General features: G+C 48.4%; 1 protein-coding gene across 1 annotated transcript in view; it reads left to right on the top strand.

The window, feature by feature from the left end:
• xirp2b (xin actin binding repeat containing 2b) overlaps nucleotides 1–23,134 on the top strand; it is a gene marked incomplete at its 5' end in the record, with an annotated part of 37,226 nt that overhangs the window by 5,428 nt on the left and 8,664 nt on the right. Inside the window, 4 exons of the mRNA XM_084314365.1 lie at nucleotides 8,916–9,005; nucleotides 11,129–11,186; nucleotides 11,831–11,922; nucleotides 12,853–22,573. Of these exons, the coding sequence (XP_084170491.1) occupies nucleotides 8,916–9,005; nucleotides 11,129–11,186; nucleotides 11,831–11,922; nucleotides 12,853–22,573 (9,961 nt within the window). The remainder of the gene's footprint in view (nucleotides 1–8,915; nucleotides 9,006–11,128; nucleotides 11,187–11,830; nucleotides 11,923–12,852; nucleotides 22,574–23,134) is intronic.

Genomic DNA, 23,134 nt, shown 5'->3' with positions numbered 1-23,134 from the left:
TATTGTCCTTTCACAATGCAACCCTGAAGAGAGGCCTCTTAAAATCTCATCTTCAAATCTTTTGTTGGGATAAAGTATAAGAGTTTTCAATATCCAGGTAGGCTGACCTAATATTCTGTGTATGTTCATAGGAACACTTTCAAATGAAATGTTAACCTGATAAAGCAGATAGCTTTCAAGAGAAGTGGCTGAGTCAGGTATGAGCTGAACCCAAGATGAGAACTAGTACTCAGATAAAGATAAAGTTTTTGGTGGGGACCTCTTAAGTAGAAGGGAGGGGTGACTGTGCGGTAGAAGCGGTATCTACCCCTAGTTATCCTGTTAAGCTGTAGCCCTATTTTCAGAAATTCCGCCTAAAGGTAGTAAGGTACATGCCCAAGTAAATGGTCAATTGGCATGTTCTTGGTATCTAGGAACATCTAGGGACCTGGGGGTATGTATTCCCAGTGTCGGAAATATTGTGTCTGTTACTAGGCTTGAGTAAATTGTGATGAAACAAAAGAGAATATAAATTATGATTCTTTTTTGCATCTTTGCCGGTGAATAACACCATGAAAACATTGCGGTTCTTTTGATTACGCTCACTGAGCTCATTCAGCACCTTCTTGAGATCAAAGATCTAAGCAAATTAATAAAGGGAAGATGATTAACCTCTTAAGCCAATCTATGCCAATAACACCCAGTTTTGTGATATACTGTAGTATCCAGAGAAATAATAAAAATTCAAAATATTCATACACAAGTAATTTGCTTGCAGGAGGCTAGAATTCCCTGGGTACTGTAGTTTTCAGAAATTTCAACGCTCATTGAGAGCTATTGATGCCCTGTGCTCATATGACTACAAATCGTCGTCATTCGCGACGGCCACTAATAAAAAATGGCAGATCTCCGCGAAAATATTATCACATTTCAAAAACTAAAATCTAATAACTTTTTTCTTTTTTTTATATAACTCTTTATTTTGGTAAATTTTTCACTTCTTTTCCAAAGTCACTTTTTCACATTTTTGCATATACAATTTTTATATACTGGTGTTGTATTGATATGTATAGTGTGGTAGAGAGACGACGACCTCCTCACCAACAGACTGCTGCGGCCCCCATGGTCTCGTGCTCCATAAGGCCACTGATTGAAACAGATCACATGTTTGTCAAGTCTCTCCATGGAGATGGTTACTACAGATACAGCACTCAAAACTCAAACCTCTCATGCCTCTCTACCACTCTCTACCACTCCTCTATTGTTCTTGACCGGGCCAGATTTCACACCTCCACTTCCTCCCACAGGCTGGGCAGATTTTCATCTTAAATTTTTATTCGTCCCAAATGTCCCAGCCCCATCAGATTTCTTAGCTTTTTTCACTGTTTACTTATCATGCATTGCAACACTAATATATGGTCAGTACCCCAAGTCAGACTGCCCATATAAAAATTATTTTGGGGGTCTGAGGGCAGTAGCCCCAGACCCCCTCCCTGGGGAAGCACTTAAGTTAACTACCCTCTCTTTGTTCCCCCAGCCAACACCCCCGGAAAATTAACACCTGAGTAGACTTAAGTGGCACACAAGCAGCAACAAGCAGCAGACAAGCAGCAGAATTGGTTTGATTTTTGAGCGCTGCGTCTGTATGGGTGATCAGGTTGAAAAGTAATGGAATCATCAACCTCTCTGTCTGCGGGCGTCCCCCTCCCGTCGGTGTGTGATCGGTCTCATTTGGAAAATACAGCCACAGTCGCCGTCTAATAAAAACCTCTCCTCTGCGCTGTAATCAGGATAATAATAATAATAATACATTTATTTTATATAGCGCCTTACATAAGGTATCTCAAAGCACTTTACAGACATTGCATTACAGTACTGTTATGGTTTGTAACCGACCCCAATCGCACAACACAAGACAGGTATGAGAGTAAGCCAAGAACTGGGCATTTATTGAAACACACAGAAAACGGCACTGTCCCTTTAAGGGAGAACACAAAATACTGGATAACAAGAATGGGAAAAGGTACAGTGCCTTTAAGAGGCGAGCTGGCTAAGGGGAAGGCTAAGGGAAGGCTAACGGAACAGGGCCGGGGCAAGGGGCAAGGCAGGAAGAGGGAGGACTAGGAGGACTGGACAGGGAGGAAAAAACAGGGACAGAGGCCCGCGGAGGCGGGCTGGGGACAGGGAGGACTAGGAGGACTAGAGTGGGGAAACAGGGACAGAGGCCCGCGGAGGCGGGCTGGGGACAGGGAGGACTAGGAGGACTAGAGTGGGGAAACAGGGACAGAGGCCCGCGGAGGCGGGCTGGGGACAGGGAGGACTAGGAGGACTAGAAAAACAGGGTAAGGCCTTGGAACAGGGCGAGGGCTGGAGCTGCTTACAGGGACAGAGAAAACAGACAACGCCTGGGATACAAGCATTAATGAATGTTGCTGCTCTGCAGCTTCTCCCGGGATGGTTCGTCTGGGGAAGCAGACGGTGACGTCAGAGCCGCTCTGCAGACTTCTCTCGGCAGATCTCCGAGGTGGTAAATGGGACCGAGAGGGAGAGAGGGAGCGGGTTAGCTCAGAGTACAGTTGGGAACAGAGCAGGTGACAGGAGAAGTGACTTGTCCCAAAAACAGAGTAATCCAAGTGACTGAATCTTCGGTGTATATACACACTGTGAGTAACGTCCCAAACACAATTCCACGTGATAGAATCTTCGGTGCAGATAAACACTGTGAGCGAAGTCCCAAATACAAATCCAAGTGATAATATCTTCGGTGTGTAAACACACAGTGAGCGATGTAAAGGCCAAATATTATCCCAATGAACAATCCAAAAAAGCAGATGCTGGGTGAGTGACTGTCTGACAAAAAGCAGGATATCTTCAGTGTCAATAAACACACGAAAAACGAATAGGATCAATGACAGTCATAAAAACTCACCCAGGCGCTGTGCGTAAAGAGAGTTGGATCAAAACGGGGCGAGCGCGTCGCCACGGGGAAACGGGATGTCCAAGCGGAGGTCTGAGTGGTGCGCGACTGCTTGGAGTACGCGCCGGTACGGAGGGCGCATCTGGCGCGGAGGTCTGAGGGGTGCGCGTCTGCTTGGAGTATGCGCCGGTACGGAGGACGCATCTGGAGTGCGTCTGAATGCGCGTCTGGAGTGAAGAGCGCGTCTGCGCGGAAGAGCGCGCCGGCTCGGAGAGACGCATCCTCCCGTAGAGTATTAGGAAGCGATGCGCGTCTGGAGTGAAGAGCGCGTCTGCTGCGCGGAGGTCTGGATGCGCGTCTGCGCGGAAGAGCGCGCCTGGCTCGGAGAGACGCATCCTCCCGTAGAGTATTAGGAAGCGATGCGCGTCTGGAGTGAAGAGCGCGTCTGCTGCGCGGAGGTCTGGATGCGCGTCTGGGCGTCTGCTGCGCGGAGGTCTGGATGCGCGTCTGGACGTCTGCTGCGCGGAGGTCTGAAGTGGAACACTGGAATACCTCCCGTAGAGGATTAGAGAGCGTAATAACAATGTCTCCATTCAGGCAAACGGCGACAGGTGGCCAAAGCTTGAGTGCATCTCACGCCGGAGATGAAAGCAGCATAACAGACAGAGAACCTCCCGAAGGAGTCTTGGTGATAGAGATATGATACGGAATGATACGGGACGACCCGACAAGGGACAGAGGGGAAGAGCCAGGTACTTAAAGCCCACAGGGGTGCTAATTAGAATACACATCAGGTGCGGGAGGTAATTGATAATCGAACTAGAAGTGTGTGTTCGGCACCAGACCAATCAAACACATAATGACAGGTAGTCCAAGGGTGTGGTTGCTGAAGAGCAAACGAACGCGAGGGTGGGGGCTAGTGAGGTGAGGAGAATGCAATTGATTAACAGAAAACTAAAGGAACAGAGCGAGTAGGCTTTAAAGGAACAGAGCGAGTAGGCTTAAAGGAACAGAGCGAGTAGGTGAGCAATGGACAAAACCTCACAAGTACATGGACAAACACAGTAGCCTACATGGACAAACACAGTACAGCTTAGCGACAAGACAGAGAGAACATTTAAATACATAATAATAATAATAATAATAATAATAATAATAATAATAATAATAATAATAATAATAATAATAATAATAATAATAAAAATCATAATAACTACTAATACTAATATATAAGTGTGTACAGATGTGAAAGTGATGCAGGGGTTGGAGGGTCAGGAGTGAGCCAGGTATGCAAGGTTGTAGGACTGACCCCTATTAGTCGAATAGTCGACTGCCAACCTCTTAGTCTAATAGAAAATGTTTATCTATTTTTAGTTTTTTTTAATACATTTTATTTTTATTTATTTTTTATTTATTTATCATTCTTTCCAAAAGAAAAGAGGCCTACAAGCGTGGCTAACGCTAATGGCACGCATACCAGAGGCTAACTGCCTACGAAAAAACAGGCACAGAGGCACTGAAAGAGGATTTCACCCATCTAATGAACACACTAGACTAGACAAATATCAAGATGTATCCATCAGTGGACCAATTGCATGCTTTTGCAGAGGACAAGAAGCCTTCCGTCGACTCCTTCAGACATTAAGCACCCCCACAGCCCAAATGGAATGATAAAAAAAAATATATATAACGGCAAATTTTGGCCAATCATAGTCGACTATCCAAATCCTTAGTCGGGGACAGCCCTACAAGGTTGCTTAAGCTGTGGTTGTTAGACCGGCTATCAATGTTTATCCACGTGTGTGTGCGAGTGACAGGGCCGTATTAACTGTCATACTGTGACACTGAAATGAAAAAAATATTTCATCGACTAAAATATTTTGTCAACAAAAATATTTCATCAACTAAAATATACAGTACGTCACACCCCGTGCCTCTCCCTGCCGTCTGCAAGTGGCTAATCTTGAGTTTCCGACCCCCCAGTAAGCTAACCATGGATAAATCCAGAAAAAGGAAAGTCTGAGGAAAATAGAGGGTTTAATTCAGCGTGGACAGATTAATTTGCTTTCACGACTAACAATGCAGGCTTACCTGTAGCCTATGCCTGATATGTGGTGCGACATTTGCGAACAACGATTACTGTCATTTTGATTACTGTAGTTTGCCTGGTATGTAGCCTTGGTTAGTGGCTGCCCCACCAATGTTTTACATATAAAAATGCCACTGTGCGTGCGTGCACGTGTATGTGTGTGTGGGGGCCTCCACAAGAGTCTGGCCCAGAGGCCTCTGAATTCTTAATCTAGCCTTGGCGAGTGAGTGCGGTTGTGTGTGTGTGTGTGTGTGTGTGTTGTGTGTGTGTGTGCAAGCATATGCATATGTGCGTATGTATTAGGGGATGGGCACGAGCAATGTCTCCCCAGATCCAGTACTCGCATGAATTACTGGAGTAGTGCTCGAGCGATTGTTTAGGGAAATGTATTTTTAGCTGTTGAGGAGGGTGGGGGGGGGGGGGGGCAGAGACTGTGTTTAGCAGCTGATCGATAGTGGAGAAAATGCATTTTATGTGATAATATTGGATATTGCTAATTGGATGGTCTTGCTCTCCTCTCTGTCTCTCCTCTCTGTCTCTCCTCTCTGTCTCTCCTCTCTGGCTCTCCTCTCTGTCTCTCCTCTCTGTCTCTCCTCTCTGTCTTTCCTCTCTGGCTCTCCTCTCTGGCTCTCCTCTCTTCTCTCCTTTCTGTCTCTCCTCTCTGGCTCTCCTCTCTGGCTCTCCTCTCCTCTCTCCTCTCTGTCTCTCCTCTCTGTCTCTCCTCTCTGTCTCTCCTCTCTGTCTCTCCTCTCTGGCTCTCCTCTCTGTCTCTCCTCTCATCTCTCCTCTCTGTCTCTCCTCTCTGTCTCTCCTCTCTGTCTCTCCTCTCTCCTCTCTGTCTCTCCTCTCTATCTCTCCTCTCTGTCTCTCCTCTCCTCTCTCCTCTCCTCTCTCCTCTCTGGCTCTCCTCTCTGTCTCTCCTCTCTGTCTCTCCTCTCTGTCTCTCCTATCTGGCTCTCCTCTCCTCTCTCCTCTCTGTCTCTCCTCTCTGTCTCACCTCTCCTCTCTCCTCTCTGTCTCTCCTCTCTGTCTCTCCTCTCTGTCTCTCCTCTCTGTCTCTCCTCTCTGTCTCACCTCTCTGGCTCTCCTCTCTCCTCTCTGTCTCTCCTCTCTGTCTCTCCTCTCTGTCTCTCCTCTCTGGCTCTCCTCTCTGTCTCTCCTCTCTGTCTTTCCTCTCTGGCTCTCCTCTCTGGCTCTCCTCTCTTCTCTCCTTTCTGTCTCTCCTCTCTGGCTCTCCTCTCCTCTCTCCTCTCTGTCTCTCCTCTCTGTCTCTCCTCTCTGTCTCTCCTCTCTGTCTCTCCTCTCTGGCTCTCCTCTCTGTCTCTCCTCTCATCTCTCCTCTCTGTCTCTCCTCTCTGTCTCTCCTCTCTGTCTCTCCTCTCTCCTCTCTGTCTCTCCTCTCTGTCTCTCCTCTCTGTCTCTCCTCTCCTCTCTCCTCTCCTCTCTCCTCTCTGGCTCTCCTCTCTGTCTCTCCTCTCTGTCTCTCCTCTCTGTCTCTCCTATCTGGCTCTCCTCTCCTCTCTCCTCTCTGTCTCTCCTCTCTGTCTCTCCTCTCTCCTCTCTGTCTCTCCTCTCTGTCTCTCCTCTCTGTCTCTCCTCTCTGTCTCTCCTCTCCTCTCTCCTCTCCTCTCTCCTCTCTGGCTCTCCTCTCTGTCTCTCCTCTCTGTCTCTCCTCTCTGTCTCTCCTATCTGGCTCTCCTCTCCTCTCTCCTCTCTGTCTCTCCTCTCTGTCTCACCTCTCCTCTCTCCTCTCTGTCTCTCCTCTCTGTCTCTCCTCTCTGTCTCACCTCTCCTCTCTCCTCTCTGTCTCTCCTCTCTGGCTCTCCTCTCTGTCTCTCCTCTCTGTCTCACCTCTCTGGCTCTCCTCTCTCCTCTCTGTCTCTCCTCTCTGTCTCTCCTCTCTGTCTCTCCTCTCTGTCTCTCCTCTCTGGCTCTCCTTTCTGTCTCTCCTCTCTGTCTCTCCTCTCTGTCTCTCCTCTCCTCTCTGTCTCTCCTCTCTGTCTCTCCTCTCTGTCTCTCCTCTCTCCTCTCTGTCTCTCCTCTCTGTCTCTCCTCTCTGTCTCTCCTCTCTGTCTCTCCTCTCCTCTCTCCTCTCTGTCTCTCCTCTCTGTCTCACCTCTCCTCTCTCCTCTCTGTCTCTCCTCTCTGTCTCTCCTCTCTGGCTCTCCTCTCTGTCTCTCCTCTCTGTCTCACCTCTCTGGCTCTCCTCTCCTCTCTCCTCTCTGTCTCTCCTCTCTGTCTCACCTCTCCTCTCTCCTCTCTGTCTCTCCTCTCTGTCTCTCCTCTCTGGCTCTCCTCTCTGTCTCTCCTCTCTGTCTCACCTCTCTGGCTCTCCTCTCTCCTCTCTGTCTCTCCTCTCTGTCTCTCCTCTCTGTCTCTCCTCTCTGGCTCTCCTTTCTGTCTCTCCTCTCTGTATCTCCTCTCTGTCTCTCCTCTCTGTCTCTCCTCTCTGGCTCTCATCTCTGTCTCTCCTCTCTGTCTCTCCTCTCTGTCTCTCCTCTCCTCTCTGTCTCTCCTCTCTGTCTCTCCTCTCTGTCTCTCTCCTCTCTTGCTCTCCTCTCTGTCTCTCCTCTCTGTCTCTCCTCTCTGTCTCTCTCCTCTCTTGCTTCTCATCTTGCCTGTTTCCCATGGCAGGCATGACTGTCACCATGGGCTGTATGTGATACATTGTGGTCACTCATTTCAGTGATGGGCACGAGTAATGTTTTCCCAGATTGAGTACTCTCATGAATGACTCGAGTGGTAATTGTTTAGGGAAATCTTAAAAGCGCATGGCGGCAGCGATAACGAGATATTGCGCAGACATAACGATGCACAGCCATACAACTGATGCTTAATGCGTATAGTCAGTCCAAACAGTCAGAACCATTTGTAATAATTACATTACCTCCACTTTGTCTGCAGCAGGTCTCTCCGCTCATGGAACGGCATGTCTGTACCAATAGTATATGAACGCTATGCAAAGTGGGCGACATGTTGTTGGTACAATTCGGAAATGAGCAAACACAAGCCGCTGTTTTTGAGATAACGCTAAGCTAGCTGTTTTTATCTTTTAGATAATGCTAAGCTAACTGTTTTTATCTTTTAGATAATGCTAAGCTAACTGTTTTTTTTATCTTTTAGATAACGCTAAGCTAACTGTTTTTATCTTTTAGATAACGCTAAGCTAACTGTTTTTATCTTTTTGATATTGCTAAGCTAGCTGTTTTTATCTTTTAGATAACGGTAAGCTAACTGTTTTTATATTTTAGATATCGCTAAGCTAACTGATTTTTATCTTTTAGATAACGCTAAGCAAACTGTTTTTATCTTTTGGATAAGTTTACTATCCATGCTCTACATCTTCCAACTTCCAGCTTCCTGCAACAACTCACGCCTTGCAGGATTTCAGAGCGATATTTCAAAGAGAGTTGTCTGTTTCATTGGCACAAACAGGCACTTTTGGTGGACGTATTTGGTGGTAATTAAAATAAATAAATAAAAAATCGAGCACACTCAAAAAGTTAAGTTGAAACGGCAAGTAATCGATTGTATATATGGGATACGGGGCGGCACGGTGACACAGTGGTCAGCACCGAAGGTCCTGGGTTCGAACCCCCGGCGGACCCTGGTGGGAGGCCCCTCTGTGTGGAGTTTGCATGTTCTCCCCGTGTTTGCGTAGGTTTCCTCCGGGGACTCCAGTTTCCTCCCACACCAGAAGACATGTTAGGCAGGGACTACGGATGAAAACGATATCATTAGCTAAACTCTGGCACATTTACGTGGATGTGGAAACTGAAAGTGTTGATTGATGTGCATTGTCTCTGGGAAATAGATAAATAAATAAACTCTAAACTATGTACACATGCACGTGCATTTTGTGTGTGTGTGCGTGCATGCCTGTATCGGTTCAATGGCATATGAGAACCAGTGTTGTCTTGTGTCTCGCAGGAAATGTCAAACTCGGATGTGACGGTGATGAGCAGTGCCAGACAAGTCACCGACGGCAGTCAGCAGATTAATTTCAGCCAGGAAGAAATGGTACGACTCATTGTCCTGTCCCCGCCTCACTGTACTGTCCTCCTGTCCCTGCCCCACTGTCCTGTCCTTGTGTCCCTGCTGGGTCAGCCATATGTTCCCACAGCCCAATGGTCCCACAGCCCTATGGTCCCACAGCCATATGTTCCCACAGCCCAATGGTCCCACAGCCCTATGGTCCCACAGCCCTATGGTCCCACAGCCCTATGTTCCCACAGCCGCCCTATGTTCCCACAGCCCTATGTTCCCACAGCCGCCCTATGTTCCCACAGCCGCCCTATGGTCCCACAGCCCTATGTTCCCACAGCCCTATGGTCCCACAGCCCTATGTTCCCACAGCCCTATATGGTCCCACATCCCTATGGTCCCACAGCCCTATGTTCCCACAGCCCTATGTTCCCACATTTCTAAGATTTGTTTTTTCACAAGAAATTAGGCCCTATGTTCCCACAGCCCTATGCTCCCACATTTCTAAGATCTCTCTCAAAATTAGGCCCTACAGTATATGTTCCCACAGCCCAATTGTCCCACAGCCCTATGTTTGGGTGTAATTGGCTACCAAATTAAGAGAAAGGAGGATAAAATCTGATAGAAAAGTTTGAAAAAAGGAAATGTGGGAACATAAATTTGAGAGAAATATTAGAAATGTGCGACCATAGGGGCGGTTAGGTGGCGTAGCGGAGATTGCGTTCGTCACCAACCCCGAAGCTGTGAGCTGGATTCGCCTGTTCGAATCCAGCTCACAGCTCCGGGGTTGTCACCAGCTTGGCTGGCCGCTCACACTAATACAATTGGCTGTATTAGAGGGTGGGAGAAGCTGGCGGGGTGGGTCCGGGTCGTTGTAAACAGCGACTCCTACAGTTCGGTCGGGGCGCCTGCTAAGCGCGGATAGGACCTGAGTGGGATAGTGTGATCCTTCCACATGCTACGCCCTCTCGGGGAGGATCCGCGCTGCCAGGTGAAAAGAAGCCGTTGATTGGCTGGACGTGTGTCGGAGGAAGCACGTGATAGCCTCCACTCTCCCAGATGATCTGACTGTGGGGGGTAAGTGCGCAGCGACCAGGAAGGGATTGGGAATTGGCATACGACTAACATTGGGATGGGAGAAAAATCTGAGGAAAAATGGAGGGGGAAAAAGATAAAAAAAAAAAAAAAAAAAATGTGCGACCATTGGGCTGTGGGAACATAGGGCTGTGGGAAGATACTGTAGGGCTGTGGGAACGTAGGGCTGTGGGAACATAGGGCTGTGGGAACGTAGGGCTCAACGAGAGCAAACTCAACAGGATGCATGTGGATGTAACTCTTCCCCTCTCCATTGCTGTGTCTCCAGTTAAAATGGAGCATCTTCTTCTTCTTCTTCTTTTGGTTTTTATTGGTGGTTGGCACAAACTTTTTGGTGCATTACCGCCACCTTCTCCAGCTTGACGTGGTCTTAACGTTGTATTACCACCAAAATGGAGCATCTGCTAGGTTTCCAGAGGTTTAAATACCTTCTCCAGTGTTCACCACTAGGTGTCACTAGACACGTTTTAACTTATTTACTTCAGAATACTTTGTTTGAGAAATTAAGTTAAACAAAAAATGACTTTATTGATTATAATTAAAAGTGCTATAGATAAAATGTTTATGTCGAGTAATCATTAGCGGGGGGGGGGGGGGAGAATACATCCACAGAGCTTTCAGTAATCAATACAATCAAAATGAATGAATGAATCATTTCAAATAATTGGCGGGTCCAAACTGAATGTTGTTTACATGTTGCATGCTTCCCTTTCCCCACGTGGAATGCACCTAATTGGATGACATGCTGGTGCTCTAGTGCGACATCTAGTGGCTGAATGTTACCTATAGCATCTTTTTTTTTAAACTTTATTTTTTAGCGTTTATCGCTTTCCTGGTCAAGCATGACCGACAGTTGCAGGGTGAAACGGGAGAGAGAGCAGGGGGAGACATTCGGCAAATGACGGCGAGTCCGGGAATCGAACTCGGAGTCAACCAGATCCGTGACGCAGCACGGAGTCCCGCGCGAGCGCGGTAACATGGTGTGCTACTGGAGCACCCCTCCTATAGCATCTTTAATCAGCACCTTTATTTATTCATTCTTTTCTTGGTTTTGAATCACCTAGGTTAGATACAGCGACAACAACATGACCTCCAGTTATGAAAATCACAACAATGAAACAGGTATGATGCTGCTCAGATATATTTAAACTTGTTTATACCTAGGCTCTGTTACCCATACTGTACAAACTCTGAACTCTGTTGCCTATACTCAATTTATACCTACCTACTGCTTTCACTGTCTACAACTGCCCTACACTGTAATCATAGTAATCATAATAATCATAACTACCTGCCACATACTATAGTCTACCCATAAAACTGTATGATACATGTAACACACATATATATATATATACTGTATATCCACATTTGTCTGTACATACCTGCATATCATTTTTTTTTCGATATCTGTAGATACTATATCTGTACATATCCCTTACCTACTCTTACTAGTTACGCTGCTGGCCAGAATGACTTACTAGTGTCTTTATACCTGTATCACTGTACTAAAACTTGATTAGCACTATTACTCAGTAGTACTATTTTATATATCTTATACCCAGTTTAATCACCTGTACATTGTTCACTATCACACTTTACTATTACTGTACATTTGCACTCTGGTTGCACGCCAAACTTCTTTTCATTGTACTGTACTTGTGCTGTATGATGACAACACATTTGAATCTAATCTAATCTTATTTGACTTGATACCACAATATTAGCATATGACTAAAACCATTTATTTCGGTGTTGTCTTTTAGAAGAAGAAGACTGTCCCAGATATACCACCAAAGAACTGAGGGATCGCTTTGAAAGATCGATCGAAGAGGCTGCTCCAAGCAAACAAATGAAGGTGATAATTCACAGACTTTTAATTCAACTGAATATGGAGAGTTACGATGCACTTTTTCAAGGGAATTCTTTTTTATTGAGGTGAACTGGAATATTCACAACTCATTAGAAGCTTTTGAATGTCACTGGCTGTACTTCAAAGAGCATAGCGACATGGTAATAAGAGAAAGCCCAATTCACAAATGTACAGTACGCAGTCCTATACATTTTAACTGCTGAAGTTATTCAACTTATTATTATATGTATAAGATTATACATGTTCTCCAATTAATTAATTGACAACATTTTACAACAAGGGTACATTAATACTTATGTTATTATAATAATAATAATAATTATTATAATTAGTAATACTACTTACTAATAATTATAAAGATGAAACACAAGGATTTCAAAGTCCCCGATGACATCACTGGGGGCCATTTTGTTTGTTGTTCCACACCCATCCCATCATGTTTTAATCTCTTAGTAGAAACTTGCAGAACTAAAACCGTTCTTATTTGTATACTTTCTTCTAAATAGGCCTATTTCTTTTCATTTCCAGTGTTCTCTTACACTAGTAGCAACGTTGTTGCTGTGATGGACCCCCTACTACTGAATTTATTTAAATCAGGAGATACACAATTTACATAGATACAGAAATAGATGCTTATGTAAGTAGAATAGTCTTTAGCATTGACCTCATTGTAAAACAACACGTTTGTAGGAGATAAAACCCTATACATTTAACAGATTCTGTAGACTGGAGGAAATGTTCTCTTCCAGTACTAGCAATCATGGTGCCGTGAGAGCCACTACTGAGTCAATATTGGGGAAACACTGAATAATTCAACGTAAGGTTAAATACTTAAATGTGTTTATGATTCTACATGCGAAAGGACTCCTAATAAACCTCACAATCATATCACTTTTGTCCCTCAAAAAAAAAAAGATTGCACGAGACGTGAATCGCTCTAAGTGGTCCTCAAACATGACGCAAAAGGCTGCCACTAGTGAGACGTACGAAGCTTCGGCCTGCGGGACGACGGAGGACGAGTCGTCCGCCCAAGTCATGGACTACGAGGACTTCCCCCCGCCGCCGCCGGAAGACTCCGAGTACCTCCCGCCGCCACCTCCCGACTTACTACAGATGCCGTCGGACATCCCCGAGGGCTGCTACTCGCCCGAGCTTCCCGAACACACATACTCGTCCAAACAGCCGGTGAACAAAGAGGCCTACTTCAAGCAGAGGAACATGTACGAGCTGAAGCGCCTCTATAAGCACATTCACCCCGAGGTTCGCAAGAACATCGAGAGGGAGTACTACAGCGACGGCGTGGAGGTGGACAATGGCCAGCGCGAGAGCCAGGAGTATGTGTACGAGGAGGACGGTGGGAGTCCGAATAACATCAGCATGAGCCCGGAACAGGAATACATGGAGTGGGACGAGCTCCTCCACGGGGAGGTGCAGTCGATGCGTTGGATGTTTGAAAACAAGCCCCTGGACACCATCAAGGACGAGACTCCGGACGAGGACGAGGACGACAAGAAGATAGCTCAGCAGGAAATGATCGTCGGGAAAGACGTGAGACGCACCGCTTGGATGTTCGAGACCAAGCCCATGGACGAGCTGACCTCCCACAACACCAACTCGACGGAGTATAGGAACAAATGCAACAAGTTGGACAAAGGGGACGTCCGCGCCGCAGCCTGGCTGTTTGAAACACAGCCCATGGACAGTCTCAATAAGATGCACGGGGAAGAGGACCTCACCAAAGAGCTCGTGTTTACAGAAGAGGACGGAAACGCTACCATTTACATGATCGACAATAGATACATGGAGACACTGGGCCACACTCAGACCATTGACGAGAGCCACCTGCTGAGCCTCAGGTCGGTACTAGAGGAGATCCACGGAGAAACCAAGACCATCACAAGTACCTTCGACACTCAGTTCATGTGCATCCTCATGGGACAAGCAAGCCAGATGCTGGAGATCAAATCCGTGCGTAAAATCGAGACTGAATTGGAGAGCTCCATCGCCTCTCGTTGGCTCTTCGACACCCAACCCCTGGACCTGACAGACGTAGATTATACCCCCTTGAAGCTCGTGTGTAGTCTTTCCATGGAAGACAGCAACAGAGGAGATTGGGGCAGATGGCTGTTTGAGATAAAGACCTTGAATTCTATGGAGGAGTGGGCATCAAGCTTCCAGAGGGAAGAGATCATTGGAGCTGACGTTCGTAAGCACTGCTTGGTGTTTGAGACCCAGCCAATGGACACCCTGAAGGATGATGCTAACGCCAGATCCGGGAGCCTTGAGGAGGTTATCGGGGGTAATGTCAAATCTGCAAGGAACTTTTTCGAAAGTAGCCCACAAGTAGCGAGGAGGAATCTCAACAACGTAGGGAAACTTAAGAAAGCCCAAAGGAACGGGGAGGAAAAGGGAGACGTAAGACACCAGAAGTGGCGTTTCGAGAGTCAGCCACTGGAGCACATACGAGAGGGGAAAAAAGAAATCACCCGAACTGTGAACGTCGAGAAGGACCTCATCCAGGAGGACGGCACGAGCTGCAAGGCCGACGTCCGGCAGAACTGCTGGGTGTTCGAGACGCAGCCGATGGACACTTTGAAAGACGACTCAAACGCTAGACCCCAGTCGAAGGAACACGTCATAGCCGGGAACGTCAGATCAGCGAGACATTACTTTGAAACTATGCCAGACGATGAGTCGAAGGATCTTGCTGAGGTGGGGAAACTGAAGAAAGCAGCGACGCTGGAAGAAGAGAGGGGTGACGTGAGACACCAGAAGTGGCAGTTCGAAAGCCGAGACTTGGAGAACATCAGAGACGAGAAGAAGGAGATCATTCGGACGATAGACCTGGAGGAAATAGATAAGGTGGATGTCTCAAACTACAAGCAAATATTTGAGACCACAGATTTGAGCAGATGGGACGAATCTCAACGGATACTCATAGAGGGTGCGACGTCTGGTTCCGTGAGATCAAATAAAAATCGATTTGAGTCCAATCAGATGTACGCCATGCAGGACAGCTCCGGCCACTTCCACGAGGTGAAGACGGTGCGACGCGAAGAGGTCGTTAAAGGGGACGTGACGACTTGCAAATGGATGTTCGAAACGCGCCCGATCGACCAGTTCGGTGAGAGCATTAGTAGCTACCAGATTATCAAGGGAATATCCAAACAGGAAATTGAAGCCGGCGACGTCAAAACCGCCAAGTGGTTGTTCGAGACGCAACCTCTCGACGCGATCAAGTACTTCAGTAACGTCGACGATGAGGAAATGGCGGAGACTAGCGAGAAAGTAGACATTGTGAAAGGCGACGTGAAAACCTGCAAGTGGCTCTTCGAGACTAAGCCCATGGATGACCTGTATGAGAAAGCGGAGCTGAAAAGTGAAAGCGAGGAGGTGCGCAAGGGAGACGTCAAAACCTGCACTTGGCTGTTCGAGACGCAGTCACTCGACACGATCCGAGACGAGACGGAGACGGTTCTGAAGACGTGCACCGTCGACCAAGAGCAGGTTATGGGCAAGGATGTAAAAATGGCTCGTTACCTCTTTGAGACCGAGAATCATGAGAACCTCGCTGGTGGAGCGGAAGGAGACGGTTTCAAGCGAGTCACCGAGATAGACATCGAGTCCGGGGACGTGTCGAGGATGAAGTACATATTTGAAAACCAAACGTCTGACATCATGACCTCCACGTCCGGAGAGGCAATGCAGAAGCTTAAGACGAGTCAATCGGAGGACATACATAAGGGAAATGTGGTGAACTGCAAATGGCTCTTTGAAAACCAATCCATCGATACTATAAAGGACAGCAAAGAGGAGTCCATGGACTGCTGCATGGTGAACGACGTGCAAGGGGGGAACGTCGACAAAGGCCGTTTCATTTTCGAGACCTACAACTTGGACAAAATCCAAGAGGTGTCCTCTGAGACGGAGACGGACATTACACAGATGCAGAAAATTGTCCGTGAGGAAGATGAGAGGGGAGACGTGCAAAACTACACCATGATGTTCGAAACTCAGCCCCTTTACGCCATCCAGGACAAAGAGGGCCATTACCACGAGGTCACCACCGTCACGAGTGAGGAGGTGATGCGGGGAGATGTGGTTGGATCCCGCTGGCTGTTTGAAACCAAGCCCCTCGATTCCATCAGGGACACAGAAGAGGTCTACGTCATCAAATCGGTCACTCAAGAGGACGTTCAAAGAGGAGACGTCACCTCCGCCAAGTGGAAGTTTGAAACACAGCCTCTTGACAGGATTGCAGAGGAAACAAAGGTTTGGACGAAGACCGTCGAGGACATTCGAGGAGGGGACGTGAGGATGAACAAGCACCGCTTCGAGTCGGATGCCCTGTCGCTGCAGTCCGTGAAGACCGTCGATGTGAGTGAAATTCAAAAAGGCGACGTCAGGACGGCCAAGTGGAGATTCGAGACGCAGTCGATGGACAAGATACGAAGCATGAGCTCCGAGAATCTAATCGAAACCGTCAGACATGAGGACACGGCGAAGGGAGACGTCAAGCAATCTGTGTGGCTCTTTGAGAAGAATCCTCTGGACCACATAAAGGAGCTGGAAGAGGGCGAGGACATGTCCGTCGCCCGGGAGGAGATCCCCAAAGCGGATGTGAAGACAACGACGTGGCTCTTCGAGACGACTCCATTCCATGACTTTAATGAGTCCAGCGCGGAGAAGACAGAGATCCTGGGCAAGAGCATCAAGGGAACCCTCGCGGAGCTGTATAGTCAAAAGATGGTGCGTTCAAAGGGAGTGCTCATCGAAGCGGATGAAGTCGGGGACGTTAGAATGGCCAAGTATCAGCTAATGAATAAGGAGGCCCCAGAGATCCAAAGAGAAGAGGTCATCAGTGGGGATCTGCAGAGCATTATGATGAACCTCCTGAACAGAGGCGAGGCCAAGGAGAGGCGGATAATCATCGATCGTGAGGAAAAGGGTAACATCAGCTCCACCGTTCACCAACTGTTCAACCAGGAGAGAGGCGTCGGCATCGAAAAGGAGGAGATATTGAGGGGTGACATTCAGGAAGCTGTGAACAGCCTCCTCAAGGAGGACGGGTCGACCAAGCGCGGCATACTCATCCAGGAGGACGAGAAGGGCGACGTCCGGATGACGATATATTCCCTGCTCAATCAAGAAGACGGCATCGGTTTAGAAAAAGAACACGTCGTCAGAGGTGATATAAAGAGCACCCTCCACAAACTGTCCAGCCTGGACCACTCGGATCAAGAGAAGAGGATAAGGGTGGATGATGCAGAAAAAGGAAATGTCCAGTTCTACTCCACCTGCATTGAATCTGGGGCCCTCGACTATCTCAAGCAGCTCCACGTGCTACCCGATGATGAGAGGGTTGAGAGAGTAGAGAAAGAGGAGATCATCGGAGGTGACATCAAGGGCACAAAACTCATCCTTGGCCGGAATCAAATGCAAATCGAGCGTACGGTAGAAGACATCGTGCCCGGCGACGTTCACAGCACAGTGAAGGTATTCATGTCAGAGCCGACCCTGTCACTGGAAGGCTTACAGAAGGAAGAGATAGTCAGGGGCAACTTAAAGGCCACTTTGAGTTCATTGTCTGAATATGCAAATCAGACCATGGTTGTAGAAAAAGAGGAGGTGGTGAAAGGTAACATACCGAAGACTCTACGCTCCCTGGAGTGGGCCCAAAAGCAATACAAGGAGATAGAGAAGCCTGACATTATACGGGGCAACATCAAAGGGGCACTGAGATCCCTCGAGAAGTCTGCAACTTCCAAAGTCGAGGTTGTCCTTGAGGATTTGGTTTCTGGAGATGTGAAGGCTACCTTAAGGTCTTTGGAGCAGGCGAAGAAAGCGGTGAGGGACGTCGAAAAGGAGGAGATTGTGCGGGGTAACATTCACACGACGATGCAGTGTTTGCAGGACGCCTCCAGTGAGAGAAGGACGTCGACGCAGGAGATCGATGTTCAGGGAGACGTGAGGGGAACCATTCAGCTCCTACTGGAGTCGCCCCGAATGCAAAGGAGGGAGAGCCTCGAGGGTGACATAAAGGGTGATGTAAGAATGTCAATTAGGTCACTATATGAGACCCAGGAGCAGAATCAGCCAGAGACAAACCAGGTGGAGAAGGAGGAAGTGGTAAAGGGAGACGTTAAAGGCACCATTAAGTCGTTGCTGGAGACGGCTCGCCGTGAAAGTTCCAAGGTCAATCTCGGAATGTGCAGAAAAGTCAGAGTGAAACACGCTCCGCCTGTTAAGAACCTAAATGTTGACGCACAAAGAAACATCCAAAAGATAAAGACTGCAAAGGTGGTCACCGCTGAGACCGCCGCCGCTACTTCCGCCATTACATCTGAAACATCCACACAGCAGACTCAGTCCCACGCCACACAGCAATCAACTCAGCAATTGACTCAGCAATCAACTCAGCAATCGACTCAGCAGTCAACTCAGCACTCAACTCAGCAATCAACTCAGAAAACAACGACGACGGTGGAACACAGAACCATCACCCAAAACCACGGCGTGACAACACTTAACACGCAGTTCCGTAACCTCAACTCTAACAACAAGGGAATGATAAGGCTGGACAAAACCAAAGTCACAAGAGACGTTCACATCCCCAAGTCAAAAGAGTCTGATATGCCTCTCCCACCCCCTCCTCCTCCCATGGTAGACAGTGATCTTCCTCCTCCCCCACCCTCTGACGAGCTCGACCACCTCCCTCCTCCACCCCCACCCAATGAGCAGGACTTCCTCCCTCCCCCTCCTTCTCAGCTGGAGCTGGACAACATGCCGTTACAGGCCCTTCCTTCGCCGGGGAAAGCCACGGAAATGACCGTCAAAGAAGTGAAGGCAAACGTGCAGATGGCTAAAGTGCAGATGAACAAATCGCAGAAGGTGATATCGGAAACCAGCAGCACAACCTCCTCCAGTAGATCCATGGTGGAAATGAGCAAAACCGAATCCCACTCGACGTCGCACTCGTCAAAGAGGGTTTCGACGGAGAGACCAATGGCGCCCGAATCGCCGCGGCCGCTGAAGAAGGTTTACGTCAATCCCGTGAGATTCACACCTCCCCCCTCCCCCCCTCCTTTCATGAGAGGCAACATGAGTAGGTTCATCACGCCGTTGATAAAGGCAGAGGAGAAATTCCGGAAACTGAAGGAAGAGAACTCGCCCCGCACCACCCCGTCTCCCACATTCATGCACGACTCTGCCACAGCTGCCCTCGAAATGCTTTCCAACGAAGGTGCTGAAGAAGAGAGAGCTCAGAGGACTGTGACTAAGGTCCAGTCAGGCTCCCTATCATCCAAGCATGGCAGAGTCTCAGATACTCCCCAGAGCAACACTTTGATCAGCGCTGAGAACGAGAACATCGTCACCTCTGCCGTCGGACAGTGCATCGTCTCTAATCAGACCTCCAAGGTCGCCGCCGTTCAACAGACTTCGTCCATTTCGACTGTCAGCCAACAGACGGTCACGTCCACCACAAAGAAAGTAGCCGTCTCCTCGGTGCAGTCTGCCCAGTCTACCGTCACCGAGAAGGTCCAGTTGGCGACGGGCGACATCAGAAAGACAGAGCATGTGATGGTGGAGAGTTCAAAGTTCAAAAACATGAAAACAAAAGGCTCCAACAAATTAGAGGATAAAAAGAAAAACGAAAAGGCCACTTCATCTGAGACGGTCACCGCTCTGCCGGTAAAACCAGAAACAGTCGTCTCCGAAGAGAAGGTCAAATCAAGCAAGAAGTCAAAAAAGAACAAGCAAGAAAAGCAAGAAAAGCTGGAAAAGCAGGAAAAGCAGGAAAAGCAGGAAAAGCAGGAAAAGCAAGAAAAGCAAGAAAAGCAAGAAAAGCAAGTAGAGATAAAAGAAACCAAGCAGGTGAATGAATCCGAGAAGAAAAATGTTTCACAGGCAAAGGATGTAAAGACGGAAGTGAAGAAAGTTGCTGCTGTAAAAGTCAGCTCTGAAGTGAGGACTGAAGTAAAGGAGATACAGAAAGTTAGCTCTGAAGTGAGGACTGAAGTAAAGGAGATACAGAAGGTTTCTACTATTGCTGCTCCTACTGCTCCTGCTGCTTCTCCTGCTGCTCTTGCTGCTCCTCCTGCTGCTCCTGCTGCTACTACGCTTACAGTCGCCGCTAGTGACAGTCAACCGGCAACTCCAACCACAAGCAGGAAGAAGAAGAAGAACAAAAAGTCCAAAAGCGCGGCACAAGGTAAAGACACCCCTAGCCCAAGGACGTCTGTCTCAGAGACAGCCACTGTTGTGCAAAAGGGTATGACACAAGAGCATGTTCAGGTCCACAAGGAGGTTATCGTCACGGAGAGCAAGGTGCAGAGCGTCCAGCAGCAGGAAGCGGTTAGCGTTCAGAAACAAGTGAAGGGGTCTCAGAAGAAGAACCAGCAGAATGCCGACAAGCCCAAGGAAGACGGCGGGAACGTCCCGGTTATTAAAGTGACGGGCAGTGAACTTGTTCACTCCATAACGGAGAGCAGGGAGGATTCTCAGAGGCGAGAGGTCCAGGCGTTAATCTCTCACATCGCAGAACTGCAGGGAGGTTGGGGGAACACTGATTCTAAATCCGTGAAGACTCTGCTTAACACGGTTCCAGAATGGCTGCTGAGCCCAGAGGAAATGTGTGATTTGGAAGTATCTGCAGTTGAGAATAACATAGAAAAACTGCATCACATTATTATATATGTTAGGAACCTGGCACAGGCTAAACTGATGTCTCTAGAGGGACATGTGGAGAAATATGAAAAGGTTTCCGGCAGTGCCAAAATATCCAAGATCAGTATCGGCTCTACGAAGGTCGAGACCCAAACGAAGAAAAAGACCTCACATGAAAGTAAAAAACAAGATGTCAAACGTATCGACCCCAGAGCTCCCTCGCCGTCACTGAGAATGCGTCCCCCCTCCCCCACCTTCATCACTATTGAGACCACTCGTCGGACCGACTCGCCGCACAGACCGGCCACGCCCCCGACGCCTCCCCCACGCAGGTCCGACACCCCGACGTCGCGCATCACCAGAATCACGCCGTCTCCCACTTTCGACAAAGCGGAGAATCTGGCTCGGCTCAAGGGAACGATGGCCAAGCTGTCGCGCGGGGTGACCCCGCCCCCCTCGCTCTCACGCGGCGTGACCCCGCCCCCCTCGCTCTCACGCGGCGTGACCCCGCCCCCTTCGCTCATGCGCGGAGCGACCCCGCCTCCTCCATTCCCACGCGGTGTGACCCCGCCTCCGGCTCGACTTCCTCAACAGGTACCTGGGAAGAAATCTGAGATTGTAGAATCCCCCGAATCATTCCAACGGCAGATCAAAAAGGTAGAAACCTCAGACACATCAGAGTCCTCTGGCACATCTACATCTGTAAGAAACGTGACCGGCTTTTTCGAGGACTCTCAAAAAGCTGAAAAGAATAAAACCTACATGAGAAAGGATCCCATTGATATTCCTGAACGCTTGGGCTATGACACGGAGGAGTCTGATACAGAACACAAAGTGAAAGAGGAGATTCCTAAGGTGGACATGTCCGGCCTGCTCAATAGATTTAAATCGTCGGAAGAGAAAGTATACTCTGTGAAACAGCCTATTCCACTCGCAGAGCGACTGGAGAACGAGTCTGAAACCAAAGAAACAGACAAAGAAAAAGCAGACATTCTAGAGGAGGACATGCCTTCTTTTGACATCCAGGCTATTAAAAATGTCTTTGAGCTGAGCGAGCAGCGTTCCTGTCAGAGCACCCCCGTGCCGGCAGAGCATTTAGACTGCTCTGAAACTAAATCAATCGCAGAGCACTTCTCAAACGTGACAGAGTTCTTCCAGGAGGTTCAGAAAGCTGAAATGAATAAGATCTACGTGCGAAAGGATCCCATTGATATCCCTGAACGCTTGGGCCCTGACACGGAGGACTCCGATACAGAACACAAAGAGAAAGAGGAGATTCCTAAGGTTGACTTGTCCGGCCTGCTCGATAAATTTCAATCGTCCGGAGAGAAAGCCTACGCCAGAAAAGACCCCATTTCCCTCGCAGAGCGACTTGAACACGAGTCTGAAACCAATGAGACGGACAAAGAAAAAGCAGACATTCTGGAGGAGGAAACGCCTTCTTTTAACATCAAGGCTGTTAAAAATGTCTTTGAGCTGAGCGAGCAGAGTTCTCCTTTCAAAGAGGGAAAATTCAAACAGGGGGAGCTGGTATCAAACCTGAGAGAAACGACAACAGACGGTGCCCAGGGGACAAAGCCCGGCTCCCGACAGAGCACCCCTGTGCCAGCGGAGCTATCGGGCAGCTCTGAAACAAAATCAATCACGGAGCACTTCTCAAACGTCGACGACTTTGGCAACAAGACGGTCGGAACGACGAGGAGCACCACGACCGTCTCCAAGCACTCATCAGAGAGCTCGTCGGCCGCCGCACCGGCCGTCTTCTCGTACGCCGATGCGGTCCGGAGGAAAGCGGCGGAGGCGGCGGCTCAGGCGGCCCAGGCGGCGGACACGTGTGTCGGCGTCGGCGAGGGTTCCACCGAGGAACTCTTGAGGAACTTCCACAAGACGTGGACGGAGAGCGAGACCGTCTTCAAGAGCCTCGGCTACAGCGTCTCCGAGGAGATGTCCCACGTGTTGCGCCAGACGGGTAAAGGCAACTTTTGCGGCATGACAGACTAACGGCATGGACGTCGGACTAACGGCTCTTCTCTGAATCGCGACAGATTTGCATGTGAGAGAGAGAGAGAGAGAGAGAGAGAGAGAGAGAGAGAGAGAGAGAGAGAGAGAGAGAGAGAGAGAGAGAGAGAGAGAGAGAGAGAGAGAGAGAAGAGCAGGACAGGAAGAGCAAGTGTGAATCTCTGCATCTTCAATATGTGTCAATACGTGCGGAGGAAAGGAATCTCCGTCAGAGGACGAGTACAGTGAACGTTACTCCTGACTGTATTGATTCTGCTGCAGCAAGGTGTCTTAATAATAGGTATGCGATGTGTGTCTTCTGGGTGAAACACTAATCTAATAACGGCTACAGCTTCTCAACAGTCTGTGGCGCTGCCTGTGTGATGTGCCTCAGTAGCTGCTTGGTGGGTGCATGTGGGGCATGTCAGTTGAAGAAGAATATATATATTGGGATGCACTGATTTTGACTGCTGATACAGATTTTGCATGAGGCCTGTATTTTAAAGGTGCTGTAAGTCGTATTTTCATTGTT

The sequence above is a fragment of the Notolepis coatsorum genome, assembly GCF_963971535.1.
Source record: "Notolepis coatsorum genome assembly, chromosome: 5".
NCBI lineage: Eukaryota > Metazoa > Chordata > Actinopteri > Aulopiformes > Paralepididae > Notolepis > Notolepis coatsorum.
This window is presented reverse-complemented; position numbering and strand designations above follow the sequence as displayed.